General features: G+C 45.2%; 1 protein-coding gene across 2 annotated transcripts in view; it reads right to left on the bottom strand.

Annotated features, from left to right (window-relative positions):
* Positions 1-734: 734 nt before the first annotated feature.
* The window catches only part of Thap4 (THAP domain containing 4), a 38,850-nt gene continuing 22,587 nt past the window's right edge, over positions 735-16,997 (bottom strand). For both annotated transcript variants that reach the window (XM_048344343.1, XM_048344345.1), the window contains 3 exons: positions 15,528-15,637; positions 13,750-13,853; positions 735-1,021 (listed from right to left, as the gene is read on the bottom strand). In XM_048344343.1, coding sequence (XP_048200300.1) covers positions 902-1,021; positions 13,750-13,853; positions 15,528-15,637 — 334 coding nt within the window. In that variant the 3' untranslated portion in view covers positions 735-901. The remainder of the gene's footprint in view (positions 1,022-13,749; positions 13,854-15,527; positions 15,638-16,997) is intronic.

The raw sequence follows: 16,997 nt of genomic DNA, 5'->3' as shown, positions 1-16,997 counted from the left end.
TTTATATATATGTGGTGCTGAGGAATCAAACCCAGGGCTTCATGTATGCAAGGTGAGCACTCTAACACTAGGCCATATTCCAAGTCCCCCAGCCCTTCTTTTTTTTTTTTTTTTGTCGGTCATGGTGCCTGAACTCTGGGCCTGGGTGCTGTCCCTGAGCTCTTCAGTTCAAGGCTAGTGCTCTACCACTTTGAGCCACAATGTCACTTCCAGGTTTCTGGTGGTAACTGGAGATCAGAGTCTTATAGATTTTCCTGCCAGGGCTGGCTTTGAACTGTGATCCTCAGATCGCAGCCTCCTGAGTAGCTAGGATTATAGGTGTGAACCTCTAGCACCTAGCTGTTATCCTTTCTTTTGCTCAAGGTTAGCACTTTACCACTTGAACCACTGTGCCACTTCTGGCCTTTTCTGCGTATTTATTGGTGGTAAGAGTCTCACAGATTTTTCTGCCCAGTATGGCTTTGAACTGTCATCCTAAGATCTCAGTCTCCTGAGTAGCTAGGATTATAGGCTTGAGCCACCAGCATCCAGCCCTCCAACAATTTAAAACAAACAAACATCAGGAAGTGGCCTAGTATACAGGTCTGCAGTACAGCATTGGTTGAGCAGGTTTTGGTCCCTAACACTGGAAAAGCAAAGGCCGCAAAAGGGGGGAGTGGAGGAATAAGATGGGAGGAGACAACAGATATAAAATGTACAGTCTACACAGTGATAATATCCAAAATCCTCAGCCATAAAAATAAAGGCCTTTTATTTGGTTTTCTGTGCCATTACAGCAACATCTGGACAACACTCCCGCCCCAGCCATGCCTGTGGGCACAACACTTCTGTGGCAGGACCTGAACCGTTGGGACTGGACACAGGAGCCAGGCCCCTCCCAGGGCCGTAAACTCACTCAGGGTCATGGGGTCACCTTCTTGTAGGTGACATGAAGATGCTGAGTCATTGGCTGTGTAGTTGTTGCCATGGAGACTGTCTGTTCAAGTTTGCCTTCAGAATTCAGCCTGAATTTTCGAGTAATCTGAGCAAAGAACAAAACAAAGCACCTAAATTTTACTTTAAAAAGATTCAGCCACCAAGGAAGCACTCACTTGTGCCAGGCTGGCCACATGCTTTTGAGGTCAGTGCCCCCTCCTTCCCAGTGATTTTGCTTGGCCTCCATTGCCATGGAGCAAGCCCAGACCAAGGTGTTCTGTCCCTTGGCTGCTTCCATAGACTGACAGTGAATGTTGTTCAGAAGCTGCCTATTCCCTGCCTCAGCTAACACTTGCTCAAAGCTGTGTGTAGCTTCCTTCTTCAGCATGAGTTCCTGTCAAATGATCTCTTGGAGAGCTTGATACCAGCACCTTTGGAGCCACAGATCCACCAGAATAAATCATGGTAGCTCTTTCCACAAGAATGTGGGTTGTGTCCTGATTTAGTTCTTGTTTGGGGATGCTGGGTGGTGTAAGTGTAGACATGTGACCAGTGGCTACCCGACTCTGCGGGCCCTTCTCTCCACAGCTCCAGGAAAACTTGGAGCAAGTTGCTGCGTATGCACATGCAGACTGCTCTGTGACTCCTCAGCCCTCTGCAGAGAAAAGCCAGAAGAATCTTTAAAACCTCCAAGGAACCATAAGGTAGCAAGGACAAAGGCCCAGGAAGGAGGGAAGCAGGGGACCGTGGCTGAGCATGTTTGCTCTGATGCTGTGCTGAGGGCAGGAGGTAGTGGAGAGCCCAAGCTGGGGCTAGAGGCCCACAGGGTGGCAGTAGCCCAGGGCTGGAGGAGGAGCAGGGTTTTCTTGGATTCAAGGTCTGATGGGAGGATCCTGGAAGAGATGAAGCAGGGCTAAGCAGAAGCACATCAGGAAGTCTAGTTCAAATGGGCCGTACACGTACACACACACACACGTACACACACGTATATACACACACACACACACACACACATTTTTTGACCATAGACAAAGCCTCGAGTCATCTCTATAGCTTCCTATACAGAATGCTCACTAGAACTCAGGATAAAAAGAAATGCTTCATTTACTAGGTGATAAGCGCTAAAGGAAACAGGGAAATGTGGACAGATGGCTTTCGGGTGGGGGCTGCTAAGCAGGGGAGAATTGGAGCACCAAAGTAGAATCTTCCAGTGAGAATAAAACAGGCCTTTGCTAACTACACAAGAGTAACTCACATCAGGCCCCATATGATAAACCACAAGTTAGACACAGCTGTAGAAATGATTGGAAAACAATTGGGAAGAGGGTGAAAATGTGAATGAAGGTGAAAGAAACACAGGGAACCCTCTGGTTCTGGTCATGCATGAGCACAGATGCACAGACTGCAATGTTTGAAGAGATCATAGCCAGTTTTCCAAGACTCAGCACAGATGTGAATCATATTACAGCTGATCATTATAGCAGCAGCAAGATTTCCAACTGAATCTTAGGACCAAGCCTGAAAGTAGAGGTATGGTGCAACATGTTCAGTGTCAGACCAGACTCTAGAGGATTCTAGCTGCTGTGAAAAATAAAGATGTTTCAGACAAAAGGAGGATTCACCACCCACAGGACCCCTTGAAGAAAATACCAGAGATGTTGGTGGGTTGAGGATCATGCTGCTGACTGATGACAGCATAAAAGGGCTGGGGGGCAATAGGCAGTGATGGGTCTGTGGACTGCTGAGAGAACAGAGGCTGTAACTGTAGTTTCAGTGCCCTGCAGGCAAAAAGCAGTGTCCTGGAAGCAGACGCTGATCAGGCTGGGAAGGACTTGAGTTTGTGCTGTTTTGCTGCTCCAGTATGGTCTGACTGCAAGCAGCATCTGCTGGTAATACATTCTTGGTCCCATTGGATCAGAATCTGCTCTATCAAGAGCCTCTGGGAGGGGCTGGGAATATGGCCTAGTGGCAAGAGTGCTTGCCTCCCATACATGAAGCCCTGGGTTCGATTCCCCAGCACCATATATATAGAAAATGGCCAGAAGTGGTGCTGTGGCTCAAGTGGCAGAGCGCTAGCCTTGAGCAAAGAGAAGCCAGGGACAGTGCTCAGGCCCTGAGTTGAAGGCCCAGGACTGGCAAAAAAAAAAAAAAAAAAAAAAAAAAAGCCTCGGGGAAGGGAATGGGGAGAGGGGAGAAAAATGGAGGTAACAAGTTGGATAAGAAATGTACTCGCTATGAAACTGTAACCCCTCTGTACAACATGTTGACAATAAATAAATTTAACAAAAACAGAGCCCCTGAGAGGCTGGCCCATGTTTGTAATGTCAGCACTACTCAGGAGGCAAAGAACTGTGAGTTCTAGGCCAGTCTGAGTTATACAGCAAAACCCTGTCTGAGAAACTTCAAACCCAAAGCAAAAAAGAAGTGTTTTTTTTTGGCAGTCCTGGGGCTTGGTCTCAGGGCCTGAGCACTGTCCCTGGCTTCTTCTTGCTCAAGGCTAGCACTCTGCCACTTGAGCCACAGCACCACTTCTGGTCATTTTCTGCATATGTGGTGCTGGGGAATTGAACCCAGGGCCTCATGTATACGAGGCAAGCACTCTTGCCACTAGGCCATATCCCCAGCCCCAAAAGAAGTGTTTTGATACACACTAAACAACCAGGGAGGGCTGTAAATTGTCACTGTGCTTGCTTGCATCAGTGGGCCTAGAATGTTCCATACATCTCTAGTAATTGCTTAAAGAAAGCAGAATGCAAGATGGACAAGTAGAAAGGGAAGGACATGGAGGAGCATGGGGCAACCGGCAGCAGAAAATACCCAGAACACACAAGAGAACATAGAAGACAGAGCCAGTGGACTTTGTAATGGGGTTGAATGTTCCACTATTCAGGTGGTCAAGCAGTTTAAACAATCTTATCACAGCGAAGGGAACTTCCCTGGATAGGGTGGGGGAGATCTTAGTAAAGATGGAGTCAGCTTCTGCTCTCTTTAATCTGAGATGAGCCAATCTAACACCCCTCAACAGCCAATGATGGCGCCAGCCAGATCTGACCTCCGTATTTCAACTTCACACTCTGTCAGCTTCTTCAATTTTAAAATATTTAATCTGATATGCCATTTAAAAACAAACATAGATGAGCTGGTGGCTCATACCTGTAACCTAGCTACTCAGGAGACTGAGATCTGAGGATTGTGGTTTGAAGCTGGCTAGGGCAGGAAAGTCTGTGAGACTTATCTCCAACAAACTACCAAAAAGCCAGAAGTAGAGTGATGGCTCATGTAATAGAGCACTACCCTAGAGTAAAAGAAGCTCAGGGAAGGTACCCAGGCCTCTAAAATCAAGTACCAAAACCAGCACAAAACTAACCAACAAACAAGACCTTTACTCTTTAAATGCCTTTTCAAAGGACACAGAAATGGGGTAGAGAAAAAGTAGGCACCCAACTCAAAATAATGGATAGAAAATCCATACAGAACATAAGGAGAGCAAGAGGCTCATACCTGCATTCCTAGCTGCTTGGGGCTAAGTCTCGGAAGGCTGAAGGCTGAGGGCGGCTCTAACAAGAGCTATAGCAGTAGCATCACAAGGGCCACAGTTTCCACCCTGGAGATAATCCCATCTTCACTTGACCTTGGAGCTTGCAAGTGGCCTATGCAAATTGGTTGTTTACTTGTCACCTCCTGTTTGTTTTGTTTTTGTTGCCAGTCCTGGGGGCGTGGACTCAGGGCCTGAGCACTGTCCCTTGCTTCATTTTTGCTCAAGGCTAGCACTCTGCCACTTGAGCCACAGTGCCATTTCTGGCCATTTTCTATATATGTGGTGCTGGGGAATCAAACCCAGGGCTTCATGGCCCTTCATGACCACTAGGCCATATTCCCAGCCCTCACCTTCTCCTCTTGTTTATGGGAAGTGTCCAGTCCTAGGATTGTTCTCCCCAAACTGTACCCTTATCTCTTTGAAGTAGTCCCTTTGAAGTAGTCTCTTTGATGTAGTGACCTTTCTGCATGTACTCTCCTTTGATAATGAATAAAAGCCCTGTCCTCGGGACCCTCAGTATCTGTAGTTGTACCCTTGTAATATGGAGGTCAGATCTGGCCAGTGCCATCATTGGTTGTTGAGGGGTATCAGATTGCCTCCATCTCAGTTAAAGAGAGCAGAAGCTGACTCCATCTTTACTAAGCTCTCTCCTGCCCCTGAGCCTCAGGGTTGGGATTGTGCCCTATCTGCTCAGAATCCAGGGAAGTTCCCCTTCACTATGATAAGATTGTGTATACTTGACCACCTGAGTTGTGGAAGGCTCTCTGACTGTTCAAGGTTAAACCTGTGACCTCCCATGAGTAGGTGTATCCGCCCGCATCATGTGAGCCCTGCCAATTCTAACTAGAATGATGGGTTAGTCCAAACAGAGGCAGACTAACTCCATTGGCCACATGCGTGTGACCTGGCATACTCTGTAAGTGTGGTAACCTCATTGGCCACCTGCGTGTGGCAAGCCTGACCATGTGGTATTTGACTTTATAACCAGACCCCAGCACGCTCAGTCCCAGCTCTGAGTCTGGGCTGTGACCCTAGCCGGGTCAGTTTGCTTTTTACTTCCCCAATAAATCCATCATTTTACCTGAGACTGTCTCTGAATGGTGGACACTGGAGGAATGAGGGATTCCCCCCTTCCCCCTCGGACCCCATTACACTAACAACAGCATGCATAGTCAGAGTCCTTGGACCAAGTTGCCTGGGTAACTGGCATACCTGGAGGCAGTTACCTCCTCCTTCCCTGAGGTCCCATCCTAATCCACCAGGTCACACACCCCCTGCCTCCGCTCTAAATAAGGCAGGGCTGGGCGGGGGTTGCCCCCTCCCTCTGGCTATGCATCATCTCAGCCACTGGTCAGCAGTTCGGTAATAAACTTTTCTCTTCTGCCTGAATACCTTGTGGCATTCTCCTTTAACGGCTACCTACCTTAAAATCCTAACAGGTATCTTCTATAGATATCTTCTTCAATCACAACAGAATTACAAATCAGTAATAGAAACTGAAAAAGTTGGGGCTGGGAATATGGTCTAGTAGCAAGAGTGCATGCCTTGTATACATGAAGCCCTGGGTTTGATTCCCCAGCACCACATATATAGAAAAGGCCAGAAGTGGCGCTGTGCTCAAGTGGCAGAGAGCTAGCCTTGAGCAAAAAGAAGCCAAGGGACAGTGCTCAAGCTGAGTCCAAGGCCCAGGACTGGAAAAAAACAAAGAAAGAAAGAAAGAAATGTACTCACTGTCTTACATAAGAAACTGTAACCCCTCTGTACTTCACTTTGACAATAAAGAAAAAAATAACTTAGGTGAAATAAATGAGTTAAAAAAAAATAAAGCACCTCCAGGACAAGAGTCCCAGCTCTGAGTTAAAAAACAAAAAAAACCAAAAAACTGAAAAAGTCACCAGGTGCCGGTGGCTCATGCCAGTAATCCTAGCTACATAGGAGGCTGAGATCTGAGGACTGTGGTGCAAAGTCAGGCCAGGCAGAAAAGTCCTTGTGAGACCCTCATCTCCAATTAACCACTCAATAACTGGAAGTGGGGCTGTGGCTCTGAGTAGTAGAGCGCTAGCCTTGAGCAAAAAAAAAAAAAAAAAAAATAGCTCAGGGACAGCGTCCAGGCCCTGAGTTCAAGCCCCACAACGGAAAGAAAACTGGAAAATTCATAAATGTAACAATAACACACTCTGAACAACCAATGGGTTAAGGAAAAAGCCACACCAGAGGTAAGAAAACATAAAAAAAAAAAAAAATTAAGACTGTGGTCCCAGTGTAGCACTGATCTATAACAGACCTCTTGGAAGTGAGACAGAGACCATGATGAAGGATGCTATGGAGGCAGAAGTAAGAGGTGGGGAAGCTCAACATTCATGAGACAGAAGAAATATGTACCCCACCACACACAAAACTCAAACACACGTGGATTAATGGCCTGTAAAACTTCCAGGGGGGGGGGAAGAGAATATATAGTTTTGAATACTTAGTAGAAAAAGACCTTCAATAAAGTAAGACTAAAAACAGAATTCATAAAGGGAGAATGACAAAAAAAAAGGCAAAAGTTATTTGTGCCAGATGCTGGTGGCTCATGCCTGTAATCCTAGCTACCAGGAGACTGAGATCTGAGGATCATGGTTCAAAGCCAGCCTGGGCAGGAAAGTCTATGAGACTCATCTCCAATAAACTATCCTAAAAAAGCTGGAAGCGGAGCTGTGGCTTAAATGGTAGGGCACTAGCCTTAAGCAAAAGAAGCTCAGGGACAGTGTCTAGGCCCTGAGTTCAAACCCCAGAACAGGCATTAAAAAAAGGTGTAACAAAGGGTACATAAATTCCATAAAGAACTCCTATGTCAGTCCAGCTGTCACCCAGATTAGAAAGTCTGGGTGTGGGGGGAGGCTCTGTAGTCCCTAGGCCCCGGTGAATTTCATTGGGGGCCAGGTCTCAACCTGCTTCATTCTGGGTAGCTATGAGGCATGTGTGGTCAGCTTGTGTGTGGTCTTTGCATCTAAAGCAGACAGAAAGACAGCAGGGCAGCACAGTGAAGGTAGCCAGTAATCACACAAGCCCTTCTACTACTGTCAGGTCCTCAGGGATCTGCAGAGGGTAGATGATAATAAAACATAAGGATGTCGAAAGCAAACTAACCTGGGGAGTGGGGGAGAGACAGACTGGAGCAGCTCTGATCCCAAACACTGAGTCTTAAAAGACAGTTGTAGGGAAATTGGCAAAGAACTCACCTTATCTGCTGCCCCTAAAGCTCAGAGAGGGGGTTCTGAGAATTTCCAGAAGTAGCTAGGAAAGCAGTCTCAGAACAGGAAGCTTGTCTGAAAATGTGTTTTAAAAGGCAGATAAACATTATTCCTAACAGCCAAAAGTAGCAACCACCAGCCTGTCCATCAGTGATGAACGGATAAACAAGAGACATTCTGTCAACCAAAGGAACATTACTAGGCCATAAAAAGGCATGCTCCAACTTGGATACTCCTTGAGAACAGTATGCTAAGTGGAAAGAAGGCAGACTCCAAAGATAGGTAATCAGTGGCCTTGTGGAGTGAAATGTCCAGAACAGGACTCTCTATATGGACAACAGGAAGGGCCTGCAGGTGATGCTGAAGAATGTTCTAAAATTGAGTGTGATGACAACTTTGCAACTCTGTGAGTTTATTTTTTTTTTTTAAATCCCTGAATTAGCCAGGTGCTGGTGGCTCACACCTCTAATCTTAGCTACTCAAGAGGCTGAGATCTGAGAAGCACAGTCAAAGTTAGCCTGGGTGGGAAAAGCCCATGAAACTTTCTACAATTAACTACCAGAAAACTGTAAGAGGTGCTGTGGCTCACAGTGGTAAAGAGTTAGCCTTGAGTGAAAAAGCTCAGGGACAGGGCCCAGCCCCTGAGTTCAAGCTACATGACAGACAAAATAAATAAAGGAAGAAGTTTGAATAATGTAATTGAGATTTTTTTTTTTTTTTTTTTTTTTGGCCAGTCCTGGGCCTTGGACTCAGGGCCTGAGCACTGTCCCTGGCTTCTTCCCGCTCAAGGCTAGCACTCTGCCACTTGAGCCACAGCGCCGCTTCTGGCCGTTTTCTGTATATGTGGTGCTGGGGAATCGAACCTAGGGCCTCGTGTATCCGAGGCAGGCACTCTTGCCACTAGGCTATATCCCCAGCCCGTAATTGAGATTTTAAAGATGCAGCCAGAAAACTCTGGACTTAATGGTGAAGACATGTTTCTGAATACTGGAAGATTATACACCCTCACTCACTACATACATATCTGGCTACAAAGTCCCGGGAAAGTTCTAAAGTACTGTAATGGCAGAGGTACACCATTCCTTAAGTCTTATCAAGGACTTATTTTAGTGTAACAGATTAAAAAAGGGAGAAATAGAAAAAGAAACATTTCCTTGTCCTCCTGCAGGAAATTAGTTAAAGACTCAAAATGGTACCTCCTGTCCTGTAGCTTTTACACTTTCTGGGCTAAGGGAATGCAGGTGATCCTTACACCATGGTTTTGAGTGGGTAAGATGAGAGAAACCCACACAAAACACAGGTAACCTGCAGGACTTCTTTTTCGGTGCCAGTCCTGAGGCTTGAACTCAGAGGCTGGGCACTGTCCCTGAGCCTTTTTGTTCAAGGCTAGTACTCTACTACTAGAGCCACAGCTCCAAATCAGCTTTTTTTGGTAGCTGGAGATAGGAGTCTCACGGGCTTTCCTGGAGGATTGTTTTTTAAGGAGTCTGTCTATCTCTATGCACAAAAGTGGTAGGCCAGGTAGCAAGACTTTCTGAAGCCAGTCCCTTTACTCCTTCTCCTGGGCTTCCCGTTGCTGTCTCCTGGTCTTTGGTTCTGTGACCCTGTCAGCCCAAAGCGGAAGACATCTCCAGGCATGTGCTTCTAGCTTCTGGGACTCAGGCCACTTCCCAGAGGACTGGGATAGTGGATACCAGGGCCATGAGCCCTTCTCCTTAGCTCCACAGCTCAGACCTGCCAACTCTATTGTCTCTACCTTCACCCCAGATTGACGGAAGAGCCTCCCCACCTTTTCCTGCCAGTCCTGAGGCTTGAACTCAGGGCCTGGGTACTGTCTCTGAGCTTCTTTTGAGCAAGGCTAGCACTCTACCACTTGAACCCCAGTGCCACTTCTGGCTTTTTCTGTTTATGTGGTACTGAGGAATCAAACCCAGAGCTTCATGCATGCTAGGCAAGCACTCTATCACTAGGCCACCTTGCCAGCCCAGAAGAGCCACTTTTTAATTGATAAAACCCAAAGCTAATTTTCTATAAGAATAAGCAAAATGCAAATAGTAGAATCCCAAACTCTTGTACATACATAAACTTCAGCAAGTATAATCAAGAAAAAAAATACATAGGTACACACATGGCATTAGTAGAATGAAGGTGAAGCAGAAGAGCAGGCAAGGAGAAATCAGTACCAGCATTCCTCCACAATTCTAAAAAATCAGATGAATCTGACACTTAGGAAATCTGAATTTTCAGATGAAGTGAGATTGGAAACCTGGATGGATGAGTAATCACAGAGGCACAGAGACAGAATAAGCTAAAAAGCTCCTAGTTCAATATGAGAAGAATGGCTATACCAAACTGGATGATGACATTTGTTTGTTTTATTTTGTTTGGCCAGTCCTGGGCCTTGGACTCAGGGCCTGAGCACTGTCCCTGGCTTCTTTTTTTGCTCAAGACTAGCACTCTACCATTTGAGCCATAGCACCACTTCTGGCCTTTTCTATATACATGGTGCTGAGGAATCAAACCCAGGGCTTCAGGTATATGAGGCAAGCACTCTACCAGTAGGCCATATTCCCAGCCTCAGATGATGACATTTGAAAAAAAAATAATTTAATGTATTATGACAAATAGCAGTTATATCCCCAAAGCAAATATGACTCAACATTTTGAAGATATTACTACAATTCACAGCAGCAATAGCTTCAAGTGGGAAAAAAACAGTCTTTCCACAAGAGGCTGTAAAAGCTTGTTTTCTGAACCCAAGATTCTAGCTATCAGAAAATTACAAGGGTCCAACCTCTAAATAGACATTGATGTTTTCACTGTGTCGAGTCCCAACTACTAGACAGGCTGGGGCAGAAAGATGGCTTGAGCCCAGGTATCTGCCACTGGCCTGGGCAAGCGACCAGTCTCAAGAGTAAAGATTCCCCAGAACCATCAGTAACCAGAGAGCTTTGGACTAGAGCACAAAAGCAGACTCACAGAATGAAAACTGGTATGCATAAAAGCAGATTTTAAGGGCAATGTCTCTTCAAAGCATCCTTTTTACATTCCATCTGGTAAATACATTCATATACTATGGAGGCAGGGTCAACAGCAAACTAGGTAATAGCAAAGGGCTACCTTGAAGCATTATTTTCAATTCTGTGTTTATTATAATTCTAGATATTCTTCTATTCCAAATGATTGTAACTGCAAAGTAGAACTTGCTCAGACATTTGATGGTGAGACAAGAGTATGCTACCACCCTCTGTGAACATTCCATGCACACACAACATGTATCCCTTGACTAGATTGCTACACGATAATGAAGAAACACATGATCAAGTGTTGAAAATCAGATCAGAAGAAAAAGGGGAACAGTGTGAGCAAAGACCTGTACATAATAGAACAATTTAGCAACTTAGCAGAACAGTTTTGTGCTGGTACTGGGGCTTGAACTCAAGCCGAGAACTCTTGATTGGCTTTTCTACTCAAGGCTGATGCTATGCCACTTAAGCCACATCTCCATTTCTGGCTTTTTGCTGGTTAATTGGAGACAAAGATCTCTTGCACTTGTCTGCCCAGACTGGGTTTGAACCTCAATCATCAGATCTCAGCTTCCTGAGTAGCTAGAGATTCAGGTCTGAGCTACTAGCACCCACTTGTTGTTCCTTGCCTCCCTCTTTACTTCCTCCCCTCTTTCTTTCCTTCCTTCCTTCCTTCTTTCCTTCCTTCCTTCCTTCCTTCCTTCCTTCCTTCCTTTTTTTGTGCCAGTTCTGGGGCTTGAACTCAGGGCCTGGGCACTGTCCCTGAGCTTTTTTGTTTTCTGCTCAAGGCTACTTCTCTACCACTTGAGCCACAGATCCAATTCTGGCTTTTTGATAGTAAATTGGAGGTAAGAGTCTCACAGACTTTCCTGCCTTGGCTGGCTTTGAACCATGATCCTGCCTCCTGAGTAACTAGAATAACAGGTGTAAGCCACTGGCGCCTGGTCTCTCTCTTTCTGGAAAGTAGGTACACATTTATTGGTGCAAAAGATACACATTCTAGTCATATTGGTAAAATCATTCAGGGAGACAATACTGATAAGAGAATTTCCAGCAGTGAACAGAAACCAATATGGCTGCAAATATTTCAAGCTTGCAGTAGCCAGTAACAGGAAATTATCAATTTTCCCTGGACCTTACACCTTAATATGTTGTCTCAGTATGGACTTTGGAAGCCTGGTATAACACAATGTTCTTTACTTCAAGTACCTCTGATACCCTATGTAGGAATCACAGATCGTGTAATAAATAGAATCATTTACGATTGATGATATTGAGCTTCTTGGGAGACTCAAAGAAATGCTACCCTATGTTCCATCTGCTAATTCAGAAAAAGCAATCTGGTATATTTACCAATATTTGATATAATAAAATAAATTTAAAATATCTTTTCATATACTAAAAATAAAATCAAACAATTAAAAGATGAAATGGAAGCCAAGTGTTGGTGGCTCATGCCTGTAATTCGAGCTACTTAGGAGATTGGGACCTGAGGATCACAGTTCATAGGCAGCTTGAAGCAAAGTCCATGAAACTCTCATCTCCAATGAATCATGAAAAAGCCAGAAGTGGATCTGTGGCTTAAGTGGTACAGTGTTAGCCTTGAGCAAAAAAGCTTAAGGACAATGTCTAGGTCCTGAGTTCAAGCCCCAGGGGAAACCCCCCTCCCTCCAACACACATGAAAGAAAAATTAAAAAAAAAAAAAGGGAGGGAAACTACAAGAATACCAGAAAATGAGAGACTATTGTTATTTTAGAGTAGAAAATCCCATCCTAGAGGGAACTGGAGTCCAGATGCATACAGACAACACCCAAGGAACTGCTAAATAGTCTTCTACCTAGGGCAGACTGCACTGTACTAAGCCACAGGCCAGAAGACTTGAGACAAATAGTGCAAACAGATGAACAGACATAGCTCCTACCCGCCCACAGCTCATATACACTGGCAAGACCACAGTTCCACTGCCCAACTATCTTTTCTTCCACAAAGAGAAAGAAATAAAATGGCCAATAGCAGGGGGAATGAACCCTTTCAGTAGTAAGGTTCATTGGTCAGATTTGAAAGACCTAAGAGATGGAGGTGAAGCAGTGGAGTCTAGTGACTCACATACAATGCTAGCAGGAATGTGACTGTTAAGAAAAGCAGCGGGTATAATGGCTCAAAGCCTCTAATCCTAGCTACTTAGGAACCTGGTTTGAGGTCAGCCAGGCTTTGTGAAGTTTGTGAGATTTCACTTCAACCTATAGCTGGACACAGTAGCTCGTACCTGTCATTCCTAGCTACAGTGAAGCACAATGGCTGGTTGCAGTGGCAGGTGCCTATCAACTCAGCAACAAAGGGAAACACCAACATGAAGACTGTAATCTAGGTTGGCCCAGGCAAAAAGTGACATCTTACTGTAAAAATGGGCTGGCAGAGCAAATGCAAGCGCCAAGAAAACAACTTGCCAGCATCCACCAACATTTAATATGAACCTACCCTCTGACAATCATTTAACTAGGAGAAATTTATTCAACAGATATAGTTACAGAATTGCCCAAGACACACTGGGCACCGGTGACTCATGCCTGTAGTCCTAGCTATTTAGGAAGCTGAATCAATCTGTGGACCTCATTTTAAAGCCAGCCTGGAGCAAGAAAGTCTATGTGAGACTCTTAATTCCAATTAACTACCAGAAAACTGGAAGTGGTGCTGTGGCTCAAAGTGGTGTAGTGCTAGCCGTGAGTAAGAGCTCAGGGTCAGCACCCAGGCCCAGAGTTCAAACTCCAGGACTAGCCAAAAATAAATAAATAAAACTGTACAATACAAATACAAAGGGCTGATGTTATAGGAAAACAAATCTGAAAACCACCCATTTGTCCCTCAGCCAGGCTCATCCACCCTGTTGTGGGAGGTTAAGGAATGAGATAGGGCCCACAACAGGCCTAGCAGTTAGCAGGTGAAGTGATAACACAGATGCCCGGTCAGAAGACAGAGCGACTCTATCAACATTGAATATTCTACAGAAGCATCAGGGAGGACAGGATGGCTCACCTGTTCCACATGGGGTTCCTTGGCAAAGGAGATCCTAGAGATGGAGTGGGAAGTGATGCACAGCTCCTGCCCGTTTACCTCACCCTCTTCCACTTCCACGATGCCTGAAAGGGAAGGCCAGTTAGTTTACTTCCAGGTTGCTCACACCCTCTGTGGTGCTGTGCTCTCTGTGTATTGCTCAAGAATTCAATGGGAGGGCTGGGAATGCGGCTTAGCAGTAGAGTGCTTGCCTAGCATGCATAAAGCCCTGGGTTTGATTCCCCAGTACCACATAAACAGAAAAAGCCAGAAGTGGCGCCGTGGCTCAAGTGGTAGAGTGCTAACCTTGAGCAAAAGGAAGCCAGGCCTGACAAAAAAAAAAAAAAAAAAGAATTCAATGGGATGCTAAGTGAGACAAGCCAAGAACAGAGAGACAAATGGTGTATGGTCTCCTGATATGCGGGTGTTAGAATTAAAATGCAAAGAGAACAAAGTAAACAGGTCTCAAGATACCAAAATACAGTAAAAAGGAAAGAGGATACAGAATGAATGGAAAGGGTGTGAGAATAGTAACAATAATAACAACAATAATTAGCAGAGGGGACCATCGTTACATTGGACACTGATGAAAGGGAACTAAGAAACTCATAGGTGGGAATGGGAGGCAAAGAATGAGTGAAGAAGGGAACAGATGTTGCTAAACAAAAGGAAACTAATGTACATATCATCCGAAATGGAGAAAGTGATTTTATTGTTAAAGTTCACCGACTTTATAAGCTATGTAGATTAGAATGACAATTTTCATCATTATGGAAGTTAAAATGTATACTGTGAAAAATATGTAATAACTTAAACCCAACTAAAAAAAAGAATTCAATGGGAAATCTACACTTTGCAACCATCCACATATAATATTTCTCTTTGTTTGTACTTAGCCTTTTGGATATCAAGAAGGAAAATACTCTAACTGTTTTGTTTATGATGTTATTGGGGGCTGAACTCAGGGCCTTGAGTATGCTAGGCATGTGTTCTATCACTTAAGCCACACATCTAATTCCCCTTTTTTTGTGAAACAGGGTCTCATGTTCTCAAGGTTAGTATAGAATTTGTGAACTTAGCAATCTTCCTGTCTCATCCTCCTGAGTAGCTGGGAAAGCAGGTGTAGGCTACAGGGCTCACCCTTTTGTTTTTGCTTTCCTCTTCTTTTAGCACACTTCATGGACAGGTACTCCATGAAGAGCCACTCCTGCAGAGGTGTCCTGGACCCCAAACTTCCTACATGTACTCCTCAAAGGGTGAGGTAGCCAGCCCTGGGAGCAGCTCCACTCCTGGTAGAGCCCAGCCTGTACTCTGAGGGAAAAGGATGGGCATGAGTAGCCTCTTGACTTCCTTCTGTCTTCTTCCACACTGCCAGTACCCTAGGCAGCTCCATGCCAGCTTGGTACACACTGAACAGGAGTGAAACTCATTTGGGTGAGCTGGCAAGATCAAGATCATGTAGACTGTTTTGGAGTAATTCGTAAGTAATGAGCTTGGCTGACTCCCGGAAGAATCTGTAGTCAAGTTGGCTACTCTTTGACCCCTGTCCCTTGATCAGCATCAGCTGGGGCACATGTCAGGAGGGAGGATGCTAGGAGGAGATAAAGCTGCAGTTCACAGCCTGTAGGGCACCATGTCTCACTGTTTCCACAACAGACATCCAGGGGCAGGGACATACCTGGAAGTCACTTGAGATGTGCAGCCCACTGACCAGCATGCCCTGTTGCCCCTCACCCAGGCTCCAGCCAGGCAAGCAGTACCTGTATTCTGAGCGCTGACAAAGGCCACTTTGTTGCTGTCAGGCTGGAGGCGGATGAAGCCACACTCTCTGTGCATCGGTTTGTGTGTGTCCGGGTGGAAGGAATTGAACCTGGACAGGAAGTCAAAAAGGTGAAGCAGGCGGCTGACCTCACCACAGAGCGCTTGGCCTGCTGGTTGTCAATCACCCTTGGAAGGAACAACAGCCCTGTGCTATAGGACCACCTGATCCAGGAGCCAGTCCTCCAGACCCGGCCCCCTCAGGCCAGTTTTTTTCCCCACTTCCTCCATCATTTTCCTGGCTGACCAAAGCTAGAAGATAAGTACCTGCTTTTCTTTTGTGTGTGTGTGTGTGTGTGTGTGTGTGTGTGTGTGTGTGTGTGTGCATGTGCATGCACTAGGGACTGAACCTAAGGCCTCCAGCACATACCTCTGACCACTGGTCAAGGCTCCTAGCCCCAAGAACTTAAAAAAATTATGGTAGTACAGGGGCTTAAACTCAGAGCCTTGTGCTTTCACTTGGCTTTTTTGCTCTTGGCTGTTATTCTACTACTTGAGGACAGCTCTGCTTCTGTCTTCTGAAGAATCTCATAGACTTTTCTGCCCATGCCACCTTCAAACCATAATCCTCAGATTTCAGCTTCCTAAGTAGCTAGGATTATCAGAGGGAGACACAGGCACCCAGCAGGGAATTTGTTCTTAATTTGGTGACATATTCTATCCCAGAATCCCTCTTGGCTCTCTCATCTTGCATGGTTCTCAGTCCTAGGCACCCCATAAATACTGTGGACAATCACAGTAAAACCCTCCTCTTGATTTATTCACATGTTAGAAAGGAAACAAGCACTGAACTAGGGTATAATTCTTAATTTGGTCACCATTACAAATAATTTGGTCATCATTACGGTAAAGATGAGAAATCTCTGAATGGAGGGCTCAAGCCCAAGGCCTGAGAAGTGAGTCATCGTATAACAGTATGGTGAATTGTACACAAGATCTATCTTTATGATTCCTATACATTGTCGGTGCTTGATTTGTCTTCAAGATAAACCCCTATAAAAGACATATTTTATATAGCAGTCACAGCCTTCCAAGGTGCTAGGATTACAGGTTTAAGCCACTGGCAAACAGCTCTCAGCATATTATTAAGATAAGACCTTGATAACTTTTGACTATGCTGGCCTCAAATTACAATCCTCCTTTTGCCACACCAAGTATCTGTCTCTTTAAAAGAGGTACTACTACTAGTTGGGCACTGGTGGCTCATGCTTGTAATCCTAACTATTTGCTGGTGGCTCACACTTGTATCCTAGCTACCCAGGAGGCTGAGATCTGAGGATCGAGGTTCAAAGCCAGCCTGGGCTGGAAAGTGGGGAAAGTCCAAAGCCCATGAGACTTTTTATCTCCAATTAACCACCAGAAAAGGGAAGTAGCCTTGTGGCTCAAGTAGTAGAGCGCTAGCCTTGAGCTGA

The sequence above is a fragment of the Perognathus longimembris genome, chromosome 4 (genome assembly GCF_023159225.1).
Source record: "Perognathus longimembris pacificus isolate PPM17 chromosome 4, ASM2315922v1, whole genome shotgun sequence".
Classification (NCBI taxonomy): Eukaryota; Metazoa; Chordata; class Mammalia; order Rodentia; family Heteromyidae; genus Perognathus; species Perognathus longimembris.
The sequence above is the reverse complement of the archived record's forward strand: the minus strand, read 5'-3'. Positions and strand labels throughout refer to the sequence as shown.